General features: G+C 41.4%; 1 protein-coding gene across 1 annotated transcript in view; it reads right to left on the bottom strand.

Moving 5' to 3' along the window:
* LOC106593230 (alpha-actinin-2) overlaps positions 1-23,855 on the bottom strand; it is a 52,490-nt gene extending 28,635 nt beyond the window's left edge. The window contains exons 1-8 of the mRNA XM_045701184.2: positions 23,290-23,855; positions 13,013-13,127; positions 12,296-12,415; positions 11,134-11,220; positions 8,898-8,985; positions 6,403-6,481; positions 2,329-2,410; positions 265-350 (exon numbers count right to left, since the gene is read on the bottom strand). Coding sequence (XP_045557140.1) covers positions 265-350; positions 2,329-2,410; positions 6,403-6,481; positions 8,898-8,985; positions 11,134-11,220; positions 12,296-12,415; positions 13,013-13,127; positions 23,290-23,541 — 909 coding nt within the window. The 5' untranslated portion in view covers positions 23,542-23,855. The remainder of the gene's footprint in view (positions 1-264; positions 351-2,328; positions 2,411-6,402; positions 6,482-8,897; positions 8,986-11,133; positions 11,221-12,295; positions 12,416-13,012; positions 13,128-23,289) is intronic.
* Between the last annotated feature and the right edge of the window lie 229 nt (positions 23,856-24,084).

The following is a 24,084-nucleotide window of genomic DNA, read 5'->3' as shown; positions in this document are numbered from 1 at the left end:
TTTTTTAAATCCTAGTTTTATTGGTTATATTGTTTGGATAAAATATTTTAATGTTTCAGACATGAACGAAAAAGGATTCATGTTAAAATATTCAATAGTAATTCATTAATGTAAGAACCTAGTTACAGCGGGGTGGTAGTATTTGGTAATGTGATAATTCAAGCATGGCAAACAGGGAACTTCAATAATAATCACTCTGCAGTCGAACACCACACACACACACACACACACACACACACACATACACTCAAACGGTCTCTCTACCTGCTCTGCTCCAGCAAACGCATGGTAGAAGCAGGACACATAGGTCATGATAGCTCTCTCATCGGGCTTGGGGGTGTTGATGATGTCTGGAGGGGGGAGTGGGGAGGGGAGGGAGGGGGAGTGGGGAGGGGGGAGTGGGGAGGGGAGTGGGAGTGGGGAGGAGGGGGAGTGGGGAGTGGGGAGAGGAGGGGGAGTGGGGAGTGGGGAGGGGAGGGGGAGTGGGGAGGGGGGAGGGGGGAGGGGGGAGGGGGGAGGGGGGGGGAGAGGAGGGGAGAGGGGGAGGTAGATGAGGGAGAAAAGAACAGAAAAGAGAGCTCTGAGATGGGTATCGCATTGAAGTTTATAGGTCAACAGTATCAAATGAAACAGGACTGGTCAGGTTCAGTGGGTAAAACAAGGGAGAGCCTTGTGCGTGAAGGGAGAGAGAGAGAGCGGAAGCAGTGATTATATAAACCATCCAGAGAGAAAGAAAGAGAGAGAAGGGAGGGCGAGAGAGAGAGAGAGAGAGAGATGGGAGGGCGAGAGAGTGGAAGCAGTGATATATTGGGCTCCCAAGGGGTGCAGCGGTCTAAGGCACTGCATCTCAGTGCTAGAGGTGTCACTACAGACCTTGGTGCGATTCCAGGCTGTATCACAAGCTTCGTTTGGGTTAGGGTTTGGCCCGGGGTAGGCCGTCATTGTAAATAAGAATTTGTTCTGAACTGACTTGCCTAGTTAAATAAAGGTTAAATAAAATGTTCAATATATAAGCCATCCAGAGAGAGGAGGATGAGAGAGTGGAAGCAGTGATTTGAGAGAGAGAGAGAGAGAGAGACAGAGAGTAAACTAACGGACAACAAAAGGCTGATGGGACACAAGCAAAGTATGAGGGTACAGGCTGAAGGCAGGGGATTGAAAAGAGGTGCTGTAGATTCTCCAAAAGAGGTACTGTAGATTCTCCAAAAGAGTCAAATTTTTTATTTATTTTTTAAAGAAGAAAAAAAGCTGGAGAAAATTGAGAAAAATACCAGTAAATAATTTTGTCACCTTCAGAGCCAAAGCAAAGATATGATAGAAACAGGACATACAGGCCTGTCATCAGGTCTAGAGGTGTTACATAGACGACATGACCAAATGTATGTGGACACCTGCTCGTCCAACATCTCATTCCAAAATCCTGGGCATTAATATGGAGTTGGTCCCCCCTTTACTGCTATAACAGCCTCTACTCTTCTGGGAAGGCTTTCCACTAGATGTTGGAATATTGCTATGGGGACTTGCTTCCATTCAGCCACGAGAGCATTAGTGAGGTCGACTACTGATGATGGCCGATTAGGTCTGGATCACAGTCGGCGTTCCAATTCATCCCAAAGGTGTTCGACAAAGTTGGAAGCACAGAATTGTCTAGAATGTCATTGTATGCTGTAGCGTTAACATTTCCCTTCAATGGAACTAAAGGGCCCGAACCATGAACAACAGCCCCAGACCATTATTCCTCCTCCAACAAACTTTACAGTTGGCACTATGAATTCTCCTGAAATCCGCCAAACCCAGATTAGTCCGTCAGCACATTAGACTGCACATTCCTCACTCGCTAGATTATTAAAGGGCTAGATGGGCTATTATTAAAGGGGAATTACACAAGAAAATCTAAATTTGATCGTTTTCTTCTAGACCTCAATTTTTTTTATTCAGATGTGATTTAAGCATTACCATGGACTCAGAACATCCGATTTCGTTGTTTCTCTACGAATCGTTGTAATTTTGTGAGTGAAAAACAAAAAGAATCTAAAACCAGGAAAAACTTACCCAGGAAAACACAATTTGGGAAAATATAAAACATAATTTTGTTGGGAAAAAAATCACAGATTTTACAGGGTCTCCCTTAGAGATGTTTATGAACCATTATTTTACCAGGTATATTGACAGAAAACACAGCTCACTACTTTCTCTTGTTCACTAATGACTTGGGGAAGAGTTTCCTGGTGGGAAAAAATTTAGTAGCTTGCGAAATGTTTCATTTTTTTTTTTTAAGTAGCTCTCATACTAGAAAAGGTTGGAGATCCCTGATCTAAAAATATTTACCTTCAGCGTCCAACATCTTGGGGATGTCCAGGTGTTTCTCTGCCACTTCAAAGGCCAGGTTCAGATTACCCAGAGGGTCATCCTGTATAGAAGAGATAGTAGAAGACGTCATAACTAGACATGTAAACACACCGTATAACTAACATATTAATCCATACTGTATTAAACTCACCATCAATCATAATATTACCATGCAACACAATATAGGCTAGTAAATGTAACAGTTTCAACATTCAAAATGGCAACTCCAGGGGACATAAAATAAATTAGTAGGCCTTCGGCCTTGGTCCTAGACGCTGTTCCTTAAAGTACCAGGTGGTACCAACCAGGTATTCTAATATCCCCAGATGGTATCAACCAGGTGTTCTAATATCCCAGATGGTATCAACCAGGTGTTCTAATATCCCCAGATGGTATCAACCAGGTGTTCTAATATCCCAGATGGTATCAACCAGGTGTTCTATCCCCAGGTGGTATCAACCAGGTGTTCTTAATATCCCCAGATGGTATCAACCAGGTGTTCTAATATCCCCAGATGGTATCAACCAGGTGTTCTTAATATCCCCAGATGGTACCAACCAGGTGTTCTAATATCCCAGATGGTATCAACCAGGTGTTCTAATATCCCCAGATGGTACCAACCAGGTGTTCTAATATCCCAGATGGTATCAACCAGGTGTTCTAATATCCCAGATGGTATCAACCAGGTGTTCTAATATCCCCGATGGTATCAACCAGGTGTTCTAATATCCCAGATGGTATCAACCAGGTGTTCTAATATCCCAGATGGTATCAACCAGGTGCTCTAATATCCCAGATGGTACCAACCAGGTGTTCCAATATCCCCAGATGGTATCAACCAGGTGTTCTAATATCCCCAGATGGTATCAACCAGGTGTTCTTAATATCCCCAGGTGGTATCAACCAGGTGTTCTAATATCCCCAGATGGTATCAACCAGGTGTTCTTAATATCCCCAGATGGTACCAACCAGGTTTTCTAATATCCCCAGATGGTATCAACCAGGTGTTCTTAATATCCCAGATGGTATCAACCAGGTGTTCTAATATCCCCAGATGGTATCAACCAGGTGTTCTTAATATCCCCAGATGGTATCAACCAGGTGTTCTAATATCCCAGATGGTATCAACCAGGTGTTCTTAATATCCCCAGATGGTATTAACCAGGTGTTCTAATGTCACAGATGGTATCAACCAGGTGTTCTAATATCCCCAGATGGTATCAACCAGGTGTTCCTTGTGGATTACCAACAGCTACAGATGTACTATCTTAGTTTGATCATTCTGTTGTCGCAAAGAATTTCCCGGCGCAGCAGGAAATGCAAACTTGTAATGTATTCAAGGTTTAACAAAGCTTCTAAAGTTTGTAATTTCCACGTTAAAATGACTTGATTTGCCCAACGAAAAAATGTTTCAACCCCTACAAATATATCCATTAATTATAATCCACATAATAATTCCCATTTCCTGTTGCTTTTTCTCCTGGCTCGGTTTCTACATTCGTTATATCTTGGTTTCTACAGTCATTATATCTCGGTTTCTACGTTCATTATAGCTCGGTTTCTACAGTCATTATATCTCGGTTTATATAGTTGTTATATCTCGGTTTCTACAGTCGTTATATCTCGGTTTCTACGTTCGTTATCTCTCGGTTTCTACGTTCGTTATATCTTGGTTTCTACAGTCATTATATCTCGGTTTATATAGTTGTTATATCTCGGTTTCTACGTTCGTTATCTCTCGGTTTCTACGTTCGTTATATCTTGGTTTCTACAGTCATTATATCTCGGTTTCTACAGTCGTTATATCTCGGTTTCTACAGTCATTATATCTCGGTTTCTACGTTCGTTATATCTCGGTTTCTACAGTCGTTATATCTCGGTTTCTACAGTCGTTATATCTCGGTTTCTACAGTCGTTATATCTCGGTGTCTACATTCGTTATAGCTCAGGTTTCTACAGTCATTATAGCTCGGTTTCTACGTTCGTTATAGCTCGGTTTCTACAGTCGTTATAGCTCGGTTTCTACAGTCATTATAGCTCAGTTTCTATGTTCGTTATATCTCGGTTTCTACAGTCGTTATATCTCGGTTTCTACAGTCATTATAGCTCGGTTTCTATAGTTGTTATATCTCGGTTTCTACAGTCGTTATATATCAGTTTCTACAGTCATTATATCTCGGTTTATATAGTCGTTGTATCTCGGTTTCTACAGTCGTTATATCTCAGTTTCTACAGTCATTATATCTCGGTTCATATAGTCGTTATATCTCGGTTTATATTGTCATTATATCTCGGTTTATATAGTCGTTATATCTCGGTTTCTACAGTCGTTATATCTCGGTTTCTACGTTCGTTATATCTCGGTTTCTACAGTCATTATATCTCGGTTTATATTGTCATTATATCTCGGTTTATATAGTCGTTATATCTCGGTTTCTACAGTCGTTATATCTCGGTTTCTACGTTCGTTATATCTCGGTTTCTACAGTCATTATATCTCGGTTTCTACAGTCGTTATATCTCGGTTTCTACAGTCGTTATATCTCGGTTTCTACAGTCGTTATATCTCGGTTTCTACAGTCGTTATATCTCGGTTTCTACAGTCGTTATATCTCGGTTTCTACAGTCGTTATATCTCGATTTCTACAGTCATTATATCTCGGTTTCTACAGTCGTTATATCTCGGTTTCTACAGTCGTTATATCTCGGGTTCTACAGTCATTATATCTCGCTTTCTACAGTCGTTATATCTCGGTTTCTACAGTTGTTATATTTCGGTTTCTACAGTCGTTATATCTCGGTTTCTACAGTCGTTATAGCTCGGTTTCTACAGTCGTTATATCTCGGTTTATATAGTCGTTATATCTCGGTTTCTACAGTCGTTATATCTCGGTTTCTACATTCATTATATCTCGGTTTCTATAGTCGTTATATCTCGGTTTATCGAGTCGTTATATCTCGGTTTATATAGTCGTTATATCTCGGTTTCTACAGTCGTTATATCTTGGTTTATATAGTCGTTATATCTCGGTTTCTACAGTCATTATATCTCGGTTTATATAGTCGTTATATCTCGGTTTATATAGTCATTATATCTCGGTTTATATAGTCGTTATATCTCGGTTTCTACAGTCATTATATCTCGGTTTATATAGTCGTTATATCTCGGTTTCTACAGTCATTATATCTCGGTTTATATAGTCGCTATAGCTCGGTTTCTACAGTCGTTATATCTCGGTTTCTACAGTCATTATATCTCGGTTTCTACAGTCATTATATCTCGGTTTCTACAGTCATTATATCTCGGTTTATATAGTCGCTATAGCTCGGTTTCTACAGTCGTTATAGCTTTAGTATGTTTTAGTATGGGCTAACCATGTTCTGCTCAGCAGTGTCAAGGCTAACCCTGCTCTGGTATGGGCCACCCTGCTCTGGTATGGGCCAACCCTGCTCTGTTATGGGCCAACCCTGCTCTGGTATGGGCTAACCCTGCTCTGGTATGGGCTAACCCTGCTCTGGTATGGGCTAAGCCTGTTCTGGTATGGGCTAACCCTGCTCTGGTATGGGCTAACCCTGCTCTGGTATGGGCTAACCCTGTTCTGGTATGGGCTAACCCTGTTCTGGTATGGGCTAACCCTGTTCTGGTATGGACTAACCCTGCTCTGGTATGGACTAACCCTGCTCTGGTATGGGCTAACCCTGTTCTGCTCGCCAGTGTCAAGGCTTACCCTGCTCTGGTATGGGCTAACCCTGGGCTAACCCTGTTGGTATGGACTAACCCTGAGTGAATTCCTATGTAGTAAACAGGGCTCTTGACCAGTGAATCTCTATGTAGTAAACAGGGCAGTTGGGTTAGTGTGGTGGTTGGCGGCTACATCTCCCAACATGCACTTCAGCCCAGGTCTTGGACCAGACTAGCCTGAGTGCCAGTCCATTTGTGCCATCATACCATGACAATGAGCGACAAGGAGTTGGCCTGATGGCACAAACAGACTGGCACTGAGCCAGTCCTAGACCAGCATGCGTCGGACTCATGCCACAGCAGACAGAGACCTTGTTGAGCTTGGCATAGTCGATGAGGTCAGGACGGTGTCTGTGTATCAGGGCACACAGCGCAAGGCCGTCCTTCCAGCTTCACAGCCAACCAGGGGGAGAGAATCATATCGTCACAGCGGGCCGCCACATCAACAGCCAATTAAAATGCCTTTATCTAACAGTCTTCTAAGGTTAAGGGTCAATTAAATTTGACTTCCTACTAAAGCTTTGTGTTCATTGGTTCTCAGACTGATAGGTGCAGGTGTGGTGATACTGATGATTTGTTTACATGGCAGGTTAGGATAATTAACATAGCAGGTTAGGATAATTAACATAACAGGTTAGGAAAATTAACATAGCAGGTTAGGATAATTAACATAGCAGGTTAGGATAATTAACATAGCACGTTAGGATAATTAACATAGCAGGTTAGGATAATTAACATAGCAGGTTAGGATAATTAACATGGCAGATTAGGATAATTAACATAACAGGTTAGGAAAATTAACATAGCAGGTTAGGATAATTAACATAGCAGGTTAGGATAATTAACATAGCACGTTAGGATAATTAACATAGCAGGTTAAGATAATTAACATAGCAGGTTAGGATAATTAACATAGCAGGTTAGGATAATTAACATAGCAGGATAGGATAATTAACATGGCATGTTAGGATAATTAACATAGCAGGTTAGGATAATTAACATAGCAGGTTAGGATAATTAACATAGCAGGTTAGGATAATTAACATAGCAGGTTAGGATAATTAACATGGCAGGTTAGGATAATTAACATAGCTGGTTAGGATAATTAACATAGCAGGTTAGGATAATTAACATGGCAGGTTAGGATAATTAACATGGCAGGTTAGGATAATTAACATAGCAGGTTAGGATAATTAACATAGCAGGATAGGATAATTAACATGGCAGGTTAGGATAATTAACATAACAGGTTAGGATAATTAACATAACATGTTAGGATAATTAACATGGCAGGTTAGGATAATTAACATAACAGGTTAGGATAATTAACATAGCAGGTTAGGATAATTAACATAGCAGGTTAGGATAATTAACATAGCAGGTTAGGATAATTAACATAGCAGGTTAGGATAATTAACATAGCAAGTTAGGTGAATTAACGTAGCAGGTTAGGAGAATGAGGTTAAGGTTAGGATAATTAACATAGCAGGTTAGGTGAATTAACATAGCAGGTTAGGAGAATGAGGTTAAGGTTAGGAAAAGGCTTAGCTGCAGTTGTCAACAACTGTTGTCCCCGGCGCGACCACTAGTTGGAGCTGTAGGTCTACTCCATCTAGCCACAACCAGTAGAAAGGTAAACAAACCATCTCTGTCGACAAATCATCAGTAAAGAGTACAAGCCTTTCTATTAGACTGCTCTCTCTGCTGCAGAACTCAGTCAAATGGATGGTTGTGCTTCTCCAGACTGACATCAATGCACTTTGATCGGTCCGGGAAGAGGCTTCTACCCAGCAGTTAAAGGCCCAATGCAGCCGTTTTTATATCAATGTCAACTCATTTCTGGGTAACAATTAAGAACCTTACTGTAATAGTTTTCCATTGAAATTGACAAAAATAGTTTTTTTTGTTGTTGCAAAAAAAAGTTTTGGAACTTTCTTTGTTATTGGTCTATTAACCAATTTACAGCCTGGTGATGTCACCAGGCAAGCCGAAACTCCCGCCCATGGAAACCTGCTGATTAGAAGGTTCTGTGTAGATTGTACTTTCAACCAATCAGCTATCAGGAAATAATACTGATCAAATGTTTTCACACTTTTACAGTGCTAGTTTCATCAGCTGTTGTACATTTTGATACAAAACACAGGGGGGGGGGGAAACAACATTTTGACTGCACTGGGCCTTTAAAAGCTTTAATCACAACCAATGAATGGCAAAGCAGAGTGGTCTTTTTAAAGCCCTGATCTTAAATGGGGAAACGTAAGCATTTATTGGACTGGCTGGACTGCTGATAAACACTGAATTAACATGCAGATCTCCTCTTTCCCTCTCTCTCTCTCTCTCTCTCGCTCTCTCTCTCTCTCTCTTTCTCTCTCCTCCTCTTCCCCTCTCTCTCTCTCGCGCCTCCTCTTCCCCTCTCTCTCTCTCTCCTCTTTTCCTCTCTCTCTTGCTCTCACCTGCTCTTTCCCTCTCTCTCTCGCTCTCTCTCTCCTCCTCTTTCCCTCTCTCTCTATCTCCTCCTATTTCCCTCTCTCTCTCTCTCTCTCTCTCTCTCTCTCTCTCTCACTCTCTCCTCCTCTTTCCCTCTCTCTCTCTCTCTCTCTCTCTCTTTGCAGGCAGAGAAGGGGAATGTAAATGTTTGAAGGATGAAAAAAAACACATCACTGACAAAACGTTGATTCCTTTACTTTACATTCAGAAATGTATTTTTAAAACCCCTTTTTATAAAACATTAAAAACACCCAGACAAATAGACGACCATTTAAAAGGCTGTGATGGGACTTGATTCTCACTCAGTAAATGGACTCACTTGACATGGAAGTTCTGGACATTGACATTCCTGTAGGGGGCAGTCTTTCTCTGGCACCATAGAAGAAGACCCTCCTTAGCAGAGGTTTCTACAGGAGAAAACATGGGGATGTTTATTGTGACAACCGTACAGTCCTGGCTCTATCAAACACTCCGAAGGTCCATGTTATGGGCTGTATGCTGCTATTCTACGACAGCCACATTCATTATGGGACGGTTTCCCAGACACATACTAGTCCTGTACTAAGAAGCACTTTTAATGGAGAATCTCACATTGATGTTTTTTGGTCCAAGACTAGTCTGAAATCTGGGTGCAGGAAACTGGCCTGATGTGTTCTGTCTAATTAATGAAACTGGCCTGATGTGATCTAATATCTAATTAATGGAACTGGCCTGATGTGATCTAATATCTAATTAATGAAACTGGCCTGATGTGATCTAACATCTAATTAATGAAACTGGCCTGATGTGATCTAATGTCTAATTAATGAAACTGGCCTGATGTGATCTAATATCAAATTAATGAAACTGGCCTGATGTGATCTAATATCTAATTAATGGAACTGGCCTGATGTGATCTAATATCTAATTAATGAAACTGGCCTGATGTGATCTAATATCTAATTAATGAAACTGGCCTGATGTCTATACTAACTAACCTTCCATAGAGATAACATACATACTATACACTATAACTACATGGCTGTATGAACTAACCTTCCATAGAGATAACACACTATAACTACATGACTGTATTATCTAACCTTCCATAGAGATAACATACTATACACTATAACTACATGACTGTATGAACTAACCTTCCATGGAGATAGCGTACTATACACTATAACCTCATGAATGTATGAACTAACCTTCCATAGAGATAACATACTATACACTATAACTACATGACTGTATTAACTAACCTTCCATAGAGATAACATACTATACACTATAACTACATGATTGTATGAATTAACCTTCCATGGAGATAACATACTGTACACTACAACTACATGGCTGTATTATCTAACCTTCCATGGAGATAACATACTATACACTATAACTACATGACTGTATGAACTAACCTTCCATGGAGATAACATACAATACACTATAACTACATGAGTATATTATCTAACCTTCCATGGAGATAACATACTATATACTATAACTACATGGCTGTATTAACTAACCTTGCATGGAGATAACATACTATACACTATAACTACATGACTGTATGAACTAACCTTCCATGGAGATAACATACTATACACTATAACTACATGGCTGTATTAACTAAACTTCCATGGAGATAACATACTATACATACCAATATAACTACATGACTGTATTAACTAACTTTCCATGGAGATAACATACTATACACTCTAACTACATGACTGTATTAACTGACCTTCCATAGAGATAACAGACTATACACTATAACTACATGACTGTATTATCAATTCTTCCTTGGAGATAACATACTATACATACCAATATAACTACATGACTGTATTAACTAACTTTCCATGGAGATAACATACTATACACTATAACTACATGACTGTATTAACTGACCTTCCATAGAGATAACATACTATACACTCTAACTACATGACTGTATTAACTGACCTTCCATAGAGATAACATACTATACACTATAACTACATGACTGTATTATCAATTCTTCCTTGGAGATAACATACTATACATACCAATATAACTACATGGCTGTATTAACTAACCTTCCATAGAGATAACATACTATACACTATAACTACATGACTATATGAACTAACCTTCCATGGAGATAACATACTATACACTATAACTACATGACTGTATGAACTAACCTTCCATGGAGATAACATACTATACACTATAACTACATGACTGTATGAACTAACCTTCCATGGAGATAACATACAATACACTATAACTACATGACTGTATGAACTAACCTTCCATGGAGATAACATACAATACACTATAACTACATGACTGTATGAACTAACCTTCCATGGAGATAACATACTATACACTATAACTACATGACTGTATTATCTAACCTTCCATAGAGATAACATACTATACACTATAACTACGTGACTGTTTTAACTAACCTTCCATGGAGATAACATACTATACACTATAACTACATGACTGTATGAACTAACCTTCCATGGAGATAACGTACTATACACTATAACTACATGACTGTATGAACTAACCTTCCACTGAGATGTCTTGGATGGCGAAGCGCAGGATGATGGTCCAGATCATTCCCAGAGTCATCTTAATGTTGCCGTCCACAATCTCTGCAGGAGAAACAGGTCAGTAATGCAGTAGTCATGGAGATGTCCTGGTCTTAATCGACCAGGTCCGTCTGTTTCCGATTCCTCCATTAAGTACAATATACTGGCATTCAAATGATATGCAATGTTCAATGTCACACATGAATAAAACATTATAGTATAATATTCTATAAATACTGGAGTATTCGCTGTAGTGTCTTTGTGGACTAAAGTCCACAAAAACCATGCAGTGAGTACAATAGTATTTACTGTAGTATTCAGTAGTACTTACAGTTAACATAGTATAAATAAAAGAAAACTGTAGTATACACTATAGTAATTACTGTAGTGTTTTTGTAGATTTTAGTATACTGTAGAATTTACTGTAGTGTTTTTATGGACTGTAGTAAACTATAATATACCTTCAGCTATAATACACCTTCAGCTGTGGTGAAATAGAACTATAATACACCTTCAGCTGTGGTGAAATAGAACTATAATACACCTTCAGCTGTGGTGAAATAGAACTATAATACACCTTCAGCTGTGGTGAAATAGGACTATAATACACCTTCAGCTGTGGTGAAATAGATCTATAATACACCTTCAGCTGTGGTGAAATAGGACTATAATACACCTTCAGCTGTGGTGAAATAGGACTATAATACACCTTCAGCTGTGGTGAAATAGATCTATAATATACCTTCAGCTGTGGTGAAATAGGACTATAATACACCTTCAGCTGTGGTGAAATAGGACTATAATACACCTTCAGCTGTGGTGAAATAGAACTATAATACACCTTCAGCTGTGGTGAAATAGGACTATAATACACCTTCAGCTGTGGTGAAATAGATCTATAATACACCTTCAGCTGTGGTGAAATAGAACTATAATACACCTTCGGCTGTGGTGAAATAGAACTATAATACACCTTCGGCTGTGGTGAAATAGAACTATAATACACCTTCAGCTGTGGTGAAATAGAACTATAATACACCTTCGGCTGTGGTGAAATAGAACTATAATACACCTTCAGCTGTGGTGAAATAGATCTATAATACACCTTCAGCTGTGGTGAAATAGAACTATAATATACCTTCAGCTCCAATGGAGACCAGCTTCACTCCTTTGCTGGTGATGTACTCCAGAGCTTTGTTGACGTTGGCTATCTTGTGGAAGCGCATCTTCCCTCTATCTGGTTTGGGAAGTCTTTCACCTGAGGAAGAGGAGACGTGTGGCTGTATTATTGAAGTCTTTCACCTGAGGAAGAGGAGGCTTGTTGCTGTAATGACGAATCGGACACACCTTTCAGATTAACTATCAGTGGGTACCAATAGCCACACACACACACACACACCCACACACCCACACACACACACACACACACACACACACACACACACACACACACACACACACACACACACCACACACACACACACACACACACACACACACACACACACACACACACAATCACACACACACACACACACACACACACACACACACACACACACACACACACACACACACACAGTCAAGTACACGTAACTCTACACACACACACACACACACACACACACACACACACACACACACACACACACACACACACACACACACACACACACACACACACACACACAGGCACATACACGCAACTCTACACACAGACACACACACACACACACACACACACACACACACACACACACACACACACACACACACACACACACACACACACACACACACACACCACACAACACACACACACACACACACACAACACACATGATGTGAGACCTACCAGAAATGACTTCCAGCAGCAGCATGAGTTTCAGCCCGTTCCTGAAATCCTCCTCGATGTTTTCAATCCCAGTCCCAGCCTTTCTCAGGTGAGAGTTGCACCAAGCTGTGAAGGTCTGAGCACAACAGACGTACGGCTCAACAACGAGTCCGATCGATAAGAGGTTAGACTCGCGCCTGACTCTTTCATGTCTCTTGGAGTATTCTCTGTAAACAAAGCAATCTATGTCAACACTTGACCGTGTACAGTATACTGGGAAGGGCCTTGGTTGCACAGCCAGCTGGACAATTCATTCAGACCCAACAAATCGGTGGTCAGAGAGCGTTATTGGTGTATCATTTATCAGACAAACACAGACATGGCATGGAGGGATGGCTTTGACCTCTGGGAAGAAAAGTGCTTTGGCGTTATCTTTATCCATCCTCTGTATGAAGCAGTGTTTTCCTGTTATAACCTATAGTTATAACAGAGAGGGTAGAGAGAGCAGTGTTTCCTGTTATAACCTATAGTTATAGAGAGGGTAGAGAGAGCAGTGTTTCCTGTTATAACCTATAGTTATAGAGAGGGTAGAGAGAGCAGTGTTTCCTGTTATAACCTGTAGTTATAGAGAGGGTAGAGAGAGCAGTGTTTCCTGTTATAACCTGTAGTTATAGAGAGGGTAGAGAGAGCAGTGTTTCCTGTTATAACCTATAGTTATAGAGAGGGTAGAGAGAGCAGTGTTTACTGTTATAACCTGTAGTTATAGAGAGGGTAGAGAGAGCAGTGTTTCCTGTTATAACCTGTAGTTATAGAGAGGGTAGAGAGAGTCCGTCCTATAACCCTCTGTCAGACTGGGCCAGGATTGACCAGGTCTGTTCTCCCCCCTGGCATGTCTCTCTCCCTGCCTGTGTCCGCAGTCCAGGTCTGTTCTCCCCCCTGGCATGTCTCTGTCCCTGCCTGTCCCCGCAGCACGGTTTATTTCACAAGGTGATTGGATTTCAGCGCTGGCTGTAATTTATGAGTGTGACTGAAGTTGTCACGGTTGTTATTGAAGGAACAAAGGCTCTCCTGGTTTTGATGCGATGTTCTCTTGTGTGTGTGTGGTTGTTGAGATCGTAAATCTATTGACCCAGCTGGGGAAAAAGCTAACGATCGTCCTTCAATGTTAACATGACGGTACAGAACACATGGCTGTGAATGAGAACGCTGTACTGACAACACATTACCCTGTAAAAAGGGTTTTGTTTACTGATTGTCAGAGCCTTTACAGTAGGATGCAGGTACAGCTATCATAACAGACTAGGACCTTTATAAACCCATATGTTTATTTTTTATTTAACTTGGCAAGTCAGTTAAGAACAAATTCTTATTTACAATGACGGCCTGCCAGGAAACAGTGGGGTTAACTGCCTTGTTCAGGGGCAGAACGACAGATTTTTACCTTGTCAGCTCGGGGATTCAACCCAGCAACCTTTCTGTTTACAGGCCAAACGCTCTAACCACTAGGCTACCTGCCGCCCCCCTCTAACCACTAGGCTACCTGCCGCCCCTCCACTCTAACCGCTAGGCTACCTGCCGCCCCTCCACTCTAACCACTAGGCTACCTGCCACCCCTCCACTCTAACCACTAGGCTACCTGCCTCCCCTCCACTCTAACCACTAGGCTACCTGCCTCCCCTCCACTCTAACCACTAGGCTACCTGCCGCCCCTCCACTCTAACCACTAGGCTACCTGCCGCCCCTCCACTCTAACCACTAGGCTACCTGCCTCCCCTCCACTCTAACCACTAGGCTACCTGCCGCCCCTCCACTCTAACAACTAGGCTACCTGCCTCCCCTCCACTCTAACCACTAGGCTACCTGCCGCCCCTCCACTCTAACCACTAGGCTACCTGCCGCCCCTCCACTCTAACCACTAGGCTACCTGCCTCCCCTCCACTCTAACCACTAGGCTACCTGCCGCCCCTCCACTCTAACCACTAGGCTACCTGCCGCCCCTCCACTCTAACCGCTAGGCTACCTGCCGTCCCGTATGTTTCCTAGTACAAGGGAAACTACCAACAGAAAATACCTACTCAGTACTGGAATAGTTTCATAAAGAGTGCGTCAATCTAATAAAACATTTGTTGAAAATCCCATTAGTCACGTTGGTATGAAGAGATTGGAGAGACAGGCTCAAGGGAGATGTGTAATTGAGTTTTTTATTAAACCCAAATTACGGCGTGCCGTGTAAAGGCACGGGGACGAAGACCAAACAAACACGTAACCAAAAACACAGGGTAGAAATCCAAAACAAAAGAGCGAGGAGTACCTCGAATAAATAACACACGCACACGATGATCATCACACGGGACAAGACCCGTAATCATCTGAGCAATCCACAACAGCACGAAAGCCCAAAAACACACAGCACTGGTACTCACATGCACCAACGGACATTGGAACAATAATCGACAGCCCCAATGGAAACCAAATGGCACACTTATACAAGTACTAATCAGTGGGAATAGGGGACAGGTGTGCATAATGAAAGTTCCGGATTGATCCGTGACAATCCCCATCAAAATCCATCAGTTTAAAGTAGAGATCTCTTTTTTTTTTTTGCTGCATGGGCTGCGTCTCAATCCCAGGCATCTGCCTATGTCTGCCTTCCTCGTCTGTGGTGGAAAATGGCTGAGCTACAGCAGTGTTTGTCAGACCAGGAGACGTCCTGAAAAATCTGTCTTCTCACGAAAACGTCTGTAGAGTCCGAACCGTTTGGGCTACAAACGAATATGACCCCTCTATGGAAAGGGGAGACTCTCACCAACTCGTCTGAAGGTAACCCAGTACAGGTTTAAAACATTAAATGTAAGTGTGGAGGTAGTTCTGTGCCAACAAGAAAAGGGTTAATACAGTCAGGTTCATAAGTATTTGGACAGTGACACAATTGGCATCATTTTGGATCTGTACGCCGCCACAATGGATACGAAAGGAAACAATCAAGATGTGCCTTAAGTGTAGACTTTCATCTTTAATTTAAGGGTTTTATCAAAATTATTATATGAACCGTGTAGAAATTATAACAATTTCTACATACTGTATCCCCTCAATTTTAGGGGCTCAAAAGTAATTATAAATTAAATTGTGAGTTTTAATAGTTGGTTGCAAATCCTTTGCAGTCAATGACTTCCTGAAGTCTGGAACACATAGACATCACCAGATGTTGGGTTTCTTCCCTGGTGATGCTCTGCCAGGCCTTTACTGCAGCTGTCTTCAGGTCCTGCTTGTTCTTGGGGCGTTTTGCCTTCAGTTTTGCCTTCAGCAAAATGAAATGCATGCTCAATTGGATTCTGGTCTGGTGATTGACTTGGCCATTGTAAAACATTCCACTTCTTGGCCTTATTTAAAAATATATATATTTCACCTTTATTTAACCAGGTAGGCCAGTTGAGAACAAGTTCTCATTTGCAACTGCGAACTGGCTAAGATAAAGCAAAGCAGTTCGACACAAACAACAACACAGAGTTACACATGGAATAAACAAACATACAATCAATAATACAGTAGAAAAATCTATATACAGCATGTGCAAATGAGGTAGGATAAGAGAGGTAAGGCAATAAATAGGCCGTGGTGGCGAAGTAATTACAATATAGCAAATAAACACTGGAATGGTAGGATGTGCAGAAGATGAATGTGCACGTTGAGATACTGGGTTGCCTTAATTAAACAAGTATTGGGTTGCTTTCACAGTATGCTTCAAGGGTCATTGTCCATCTGCACTGTGAAGCGTCGTCCAATGAGTTTTAAAGCATTCGGCTGAATCTGAGCAGATATTAATATTAGCCCTAAACACTTCAGAATTCACCCTGCTGCTTTTTATCAGCAGTCACATCATCAATAAAATACAAGGGAACCAGTTCCATTGGCAGCTATACATTCCCATTCCATAACACCGCCTCCACCATGCTTCACAGATGAGGTGGTATGCTTCTGCATTCTCTTCTCTTCCCATCATTCTGGTATAAATTGATCTTTGTCTCACCGGTCCATAGGATGTTGTTCCAGAACTGTACAAGATTTTTTATTTTTTTTTAATGTTTTTATGGCAAACTCTAATCTGGACTTCCTGTTTTTTGAGGTTTACCAATGGTTTACAGTCTTGTGGTAAACCGTTTGTATTTACTCTGGTGAAGTCTTCTCTTGATTGTTGACTTTGACACAGATACGCCAACCTCCTGGAGGGTGTTCTTGATCTGGACAACTGTTATGAAAAGGGTTTTTTGTCTTCACCAGGGAAAGAAATTCTTCTGTCATCCACCACCGTTGTTTTCCCGTTGGTCTTCTGGGCCTTTCGGTGTTCCTGAGCTCACCAGTGTGTTCTTTCTGTTTAACAATGTACCAAATAGTTCATGTTTTAGCCAACTCTCTGATGGATTTGTTTTCAATGTTTCAGCCCAGTAATGGCTTGCTTCACTGGCAGTGACAGCTCTTTGGACTTCATATTGAGGGTTAACAGCAACAGATTCCAAATAGAAATGCCACACACTGAAATCAACTCTAGACATTTAATCTGCTTACTTGTAAATTAAGTAATGAGGGAATAACACACCTGGCCATGGAGCAGCTGAGCAGCCAATTGTCCTAATTACTTTTGGTCCCTTAAAAAAAAGGGGGGGGGGGGACCACATATAAAAAGTGCTGTAATTCCTGCACCGTTCACCCGATTTGGATGTAAATACCTTCAAATTAAAGCTGAAAGTCTGCAGTTTCTGCTCATATTCATTATTTAATGTCAACTCCAATACGCTGTGGTAGAGAGCTAAAATAATAACAACTTGGTCAATGTCAAAATATTTATGGACCTGACTGTATGTGTCCAAAAAACGTAAATATTTCCTGAGCTTTCTTATATCTCCTAGATATAGGACAGATACTTCAAAACCTTATTCCTTATTATTTATTTATTTATTTATTTTTACCCTTTTTTCTCCCCAATTTCTTGGTATCCAATTGGTAGTTACAGTCTTGTCCCATCGCTGCAACTCCCCTATGGACTCGGGAGAGGCGAAGGTTCGAGAACCAAGCGTCCTCCGAAACACAACCCAACCCAGCCGCACTGCTTCTTGACACAACACCCACTTAACCCGGAAACCAGCCGCACCAACGTGTCGGAGGAAACACCGTACACCTGGCGACCTGGTCAGCGTGCACTGCATCCGGCCCGCAACAGGAGTCGCTAGTGCGCGATAGGAAAAGAACATCCCTGCCGGCCAAACCCTCCCGACGACGCTGGGCCAATTGTGCTCCGCCCCATGGGTCTCCCGGTCGCAGCCGGCTGCGACAGAGCCTGGACTCAAACCAGGATCTCTAGTGGCACAGTTAGCACTGCAATGCACTGCAATGCACAGCCAGAAGAGGACTGGCCACCCCTCATAGCCTGGTTCCTCTCTAGGTTTCTTCCTAGGTTTTGGCCTTTCTAGGGAGTTTTTCCTAGCCACCGTGCTTCTACACATGCATTGCTTGCTGTTTGGGGTTTTAGGCTGGGTTTCTGTACAGCACTTTGAGATATCAGCTGATGTAAGAAGGGCTTTATAAATAAATTAGATTTGATATGATTTAGATCACTGCACCCCTAAGGAGGCCTCAAAACATTATTTCTTATTATCAATTTTTTTTTACTGTCTGTTTTGCTATTTATTAATGTGTTAATCAATGTGTTTATATGGGCTATAGTAGTAAAGGCTAAATTCAAATATTTTAAAATTCCAAATCAAAAAGCTAAATGATCCATGGTATGACCCTCTTAAAACAATTCCATATGTTTGATTAGTAGGAGGGGGGGCACCTTAAAACAATTCCATATGTTATATTAGTAGGAGGGGGGCATCTTAAAACAATTCCATATGTTTGATTAGTAGGGGGGCACCTTAAAACAATTCCATATGTTAGATTAGTAGGAGGGGGGCATCTTAAAACAATTTCATATGTTAGATTAGTAGGAGGGGGGAACCTTAAAACAATTCCATATGTTAGATTAGTAGGAGGGGGCACCTTAAAACAATGCCACATGTTAGATCAGTGGGGGGGGGGCACCTTAAAACAATTCCATATGTTAGATTAGTAGGGGGGGGGGGGGGGCACCTTAAAACAATTCCATATGTTAGATTAGTAAGGGGGCATCTTAAATCAATTCCATATGTTAGCCCCCAATATACCATTCAGTCAAGTCATATGAGTCAATGGTAGAACTATAGCACCCCCTGTTGGTTTAATGTGACTGTGTCACTATGGGGGCATTGCATGGCTTTCTGAAAGGCGGTAGTGACACTGTGGCAAACTGTCAACTTAACAGGAATCATAAAATAAACTAATTATTAACAAATGTTTTCATGTTTGTAAAAAATTCTATTATCCAGAATGATGGTTGGGAATATGACCTCTCCAGGTACTAAACCGCATCCCAAACGGCACCATAACCTTCCCCTTCTTGCCATCCTGAGTGATGGCTTAGTTCTTAGATGGAGTTTCCGATGCGGCCGAAAAAAGGGACTCAACGCTGTAAAACAGGAAATGAAGCAGTTCAGACCTGACCCTGAGAGGAAGTCCGTGCGCCCTGGCTGTGAATCTGGTCGAGTTTAAAATACCTCCTTAGTAAATATAATGCCTCCATCTCACTGTCTGTCACAGCCTGGTGCGTCTCAAAGGTCTAACTGGACAACACCATATTCAATCCAATATTGTGTCTGTTATACATCTGATGTATTATGCATAAAAGGTACCGTAATCCTTAACACAGTTGTGCTAGCAGGTACACTTGTTTTTTTTTGGTCCCAAATTGGCACCCTATTCCCAATAATAGTGCACTACTTTTGACCAGCCCCTGATCTACAGTAGTGGACTATAGAGAATAGGGTGCCATTTGGGACACTGCTTTGAACAGATATTGTTGGGACAAAAGATAGTCCTGGCAGAACTATAAGTCTCTATTGACCAGAACCCAGATCCTGAAATACAATAACCTGGTAATGGGGGACGGGGACGTGCCCAATGGTTAAAACTCCTCCAGGGTTTAACATAGCTGCTCCGTGTGGTCACTGCTATATTGTTGTCTCTGTCTGGCAGCACCATAGGCATGGAAGGAAGCCCTGCCATTCAAGTTGAATGAGATAGTCTATTTATGCATTTACAGCACCAGGAATATTGATACATCGTGGGAGGCAACCCGTCTGTAAAAAGACTAATTTATGCATGGTTCTATATTGAGGGGTACAGTAGGTTCTATATTGAGGGGTACAGTAGGTATTTATACATGGTTCTATATTGAGGGGGACAGTAGGTATTTATACATGGTTCTATATGGAGGGGTACCGTAGGTATTTATGCATGGTTCTATATTGAGGGGTACAGTAGGTTCGATATTGAGGGGTACAGTAGGTATTTATACATGGTTCTATATTGAGGGGTACAGTAGGTAATTATGCATGGTTCTATATTGAGGGGTACAGTAGGTAATTATGCATGGTTCTATATTGAGGGGTACAGTAGGTATTTATACATGGTTCTATATTGAGGGGTACAGTCGGTATTTATACATGGTTCTATATTGAGGGGTACAGTAGGTATTTATACATGTTTCTATATGGAGGGGTACAGTAGGTGCTATATTGAGGGGTACAGTAGGTATTTATACATGGTTCTATATGGAGGGGTACAGTAGGTATTTATGCATGGTTCTATATTGAGGGGTACAGTAGGTTTTTATACATGGTTCTATATTGAGGAGTACAGTAGGTTCTATATTGAGGGGTACAGTAGGTATTTATACATGGTTCTATATTGAGGGGTACAGAAGGTATTTATACATGGTTCTATATGGAGGGGTACAGTAGGTATTTATGCATGGTTCTATATTGAGGGGTACAGTAGGTTCGATATTGAGGGGTACAGTAGGTATTTATACATGGTTCTATATTGAGGGGTACAGTAGGTATTTATACATGGTTCTATATTTGGGGGGAACAGTAGGTATTTATACATGGTTCTATATTGAAGGGGTACAGTAGGTATTTATGCATGGTTCTATATTGAGGGGTACAGTAGGTATTTATACATGGTTCTATATTGAAGGGGTACAGTAGGTATTTATACATGGTTCTATATTGAGGGGTACAGTAGGTATTTATACATGGTTCTATATTTGGGGGGAACAGTAGGTATTTATACATGGTTCTATATTGAAGGGGTACAGTAGGTATTTATGCATGGTTCTATATTGAGGGGTACAGTAGGTATTTATACATGGTTCTATATTGAAGGGGTACAGTAGGTATTTATACATGGTTCTATATTGAGGGGTACAGTAGGTATTTATACATGGTTCTATATTGAGGGGTACAGTAGGTATTTATACATGGTTCTATATTGAGGGGTACAGTAGGTATTTATACATGGTTCTATATGGAGGGGTACAGTAGGTATTTATACATGGTTCTATATTGAGGGGTACAGTAGTGCATGGTTCTATATTGAGGGGTACAGTAGGTATTTATACATGGTTCTATATTGAGGGGTACAGTAGGTATTTATACATGGTTCTATATTGAGGGGTAGAGTAGGTATTTATACATGGTTCTATATTGAGGGGTACAGTAGGTATTTATACATGGTTCTATATTGAGGGGTACAGTAGTGCATGGTTCTATATTGAGGGGTACAGTAGGTATTTATACATGGTTCTATATTGAGGGGTACAGTAGGTATTTATACATGGTTCTATATTGAGGGGTAGAGTAGGTATTTATACATGGTTCTATATTGAGGGGTACAGTAGGTATTTATACATGGTTCTATATTGAGGGGTACAGTAGGTATTTATACATGGTTCTATATTGAGGGGTACAGTAGGTATTTATACATGGTTCTATATTGAGGGGTTCAGTAGGTATTTATACATGGTTCTATATTGAGGGGTACAGTAGGTATTTATACATGGTTCTATATTGAGGGGTACAGTAGGTATTTTTACATGGTTCTATATGGAGGGGGACAGTAAATTGCCCCTGATATTTTGTCAGGCCAGTCAGATATCTTGACAGATTATTTGTCTTTTGTAAAAAAAAAAAAAGTTACCTGGTCTGGGTATAAATTCTAGAGTAGACAAAGTACATTTGATAATGTAAGTACATGAACTTGGTTTATATTGTAAAAAAAAACAACAACAAAAAAAGGTCTGTAGATGTAAATGAACATAATCTATCAGGTTAGTTATTGATCAATACAGACACAGTCCTCCAGTCCCAACCGAGGACCAAGGACATTGTCTGAGCCAACTCTGTATAACCCCCCCCTCTCTAGTCCTTTAGCTATAATTAGCTTATAGCATCCATTCTGTCCCCGCTTCGGCCCTAGAGGACGTCACGTACATTCTCTGTGTTACCAGACTATCTGTTGACAGTTCTCATAAAACACACGAATCAAAGGAACGGCAGCGAGAGAGCTGGAGCTGAAGCGCAGGTCATTGCTATGCTGCCTGACTGCCTGGGAGCTATTGTTGGCTTGACAGTCATGGCTGCCTGGGAGCTATTGTTGGCTTGACTGTCATGGCTGCCTGGGAGTTATTGTTGGCTTGACTGTCATGGCTGCCTGGTGCCCGCTTTACCCACATAGTGTCTCTCACACTGTACCTGCTGTTGTTTTTCTAAGTAAAGTAATCAGTATTTGTGTCCCTTTAATGGTGCTGTTATAACCGATGTGAAATGGCTAGTTAGTTAGCGGTGGTGCGTGCTAATAGCGTTTCAATCAGTGACGTCACTCGCTCTGAGACCTGAAGTGGTTGTTCCCCTTGCGTTGCAAGGGCTGCGGCTTTTGTGGCGCGATAGGTAACGATGCTTCGTGGGGTGTCAGTTGTTGATGTGTGCAGAGGGTCCCTGGTCCGAGCCCAGGTTGGGGCGAAGAGAGGGACGGAACCTACACTGTTACACTGTCATGTAAAAACCTTCCCATTATGACGTGTTGTTGTTTTGACTCATTTGACAGTCAGGCATTACATCCACAGACCTCTGCCCTCTCTTTGTAGGCCTAGAATTAAAACGTTTACAACAAAAAAAACTGCAATTTCTTAAATATTAATTATGCACATGAGTAAATATGAATAACATGGTAAATAGTAGAGTTTATCAGCCCGTCTCCTACTACTGCTGTGTTTTGACATTCAGTTACTTCCTCAGCCTTGGCTCACTTGACTAGGCTTTGGTAAACCTTTACCAAATGTGGAAATATGAACGAATAGACAGGCAACTAATGAAGTATCCAACCTTTCTCTGCTGTTTCTCCCAGGCGGGGTCCAGGAGCAGGTCTCTGTCCCACTCATCCTCCTGGATGGTGTAGTCATTATCCTGCTGTTCCTGCATCTGCGTCCTGTATCCATTATTATAGTCTACTGATGTCTGCATCATGTATCCATTACTGTAGTCTACAGACGTTTGCATCATCTGGCTCTGCATCGTCTGGTTCTGCATCATCGTCGTGCTCTGCATCATCTGGCTCTGCATCGTCTGGTTCTGCATCCTGAAGCTTTAGAACAACACACCTGACTACAGGGACAACAGGGGTGAACAGACCGGACGACAGAACAACAGGGGTGAACAGACCGGACGACGGAACAACAGGGGTGAACAGGAGACAAGACAAAACCCTTTGTCTGAGTTTCTTCTCCTGAAGTCGCCGATGCAGCTTGATCAGAAGATGTGTTGGGTGTTGGAGTCAGAAAGCTGATCAGTCAGTCAGTGTCCTCTCTCTCTCTCTCTCTCTCTCTGTCTCTCTCTCTCCGAGTGTCTGTCTGTCCCGTGTTGTCCTTGGACTGCCCTGCAGCAGTTGTCCAGGCAGAGAATGTACCTACTAGTTATAGTTGGGTGTCATGTGACAGTGACCAATAAGAATTGCCATCCGTTGTGTGATCATTCAGAATGTGAGTCTATTACTGGTTACATCTAGTGTTGACTGTCTAACTGAGATCATAGAGTTAAATCATTCAGAATGAGAGTCTATTACTGGTTACACCTAGTGTTGACTGTCTAACTGAGATCATAGAGTTAAATCATTCAGAATGA

This window comes from Salmo salar, chromosome 18 (assembly GCF_965601325.2).
Source record: "Salmo salar chromosome 18, fSalSal1, whole genome shotgun sequence".
Lineage (NCBI taxonomy): Eukaryota > Metazoa > Chordata > Actinopteri > Salmoniformes > Salmonidae > Salmo > Salmo salar.
This window is presented reverse-complemented; position numbering and strand designations above follow the sequence as displayed.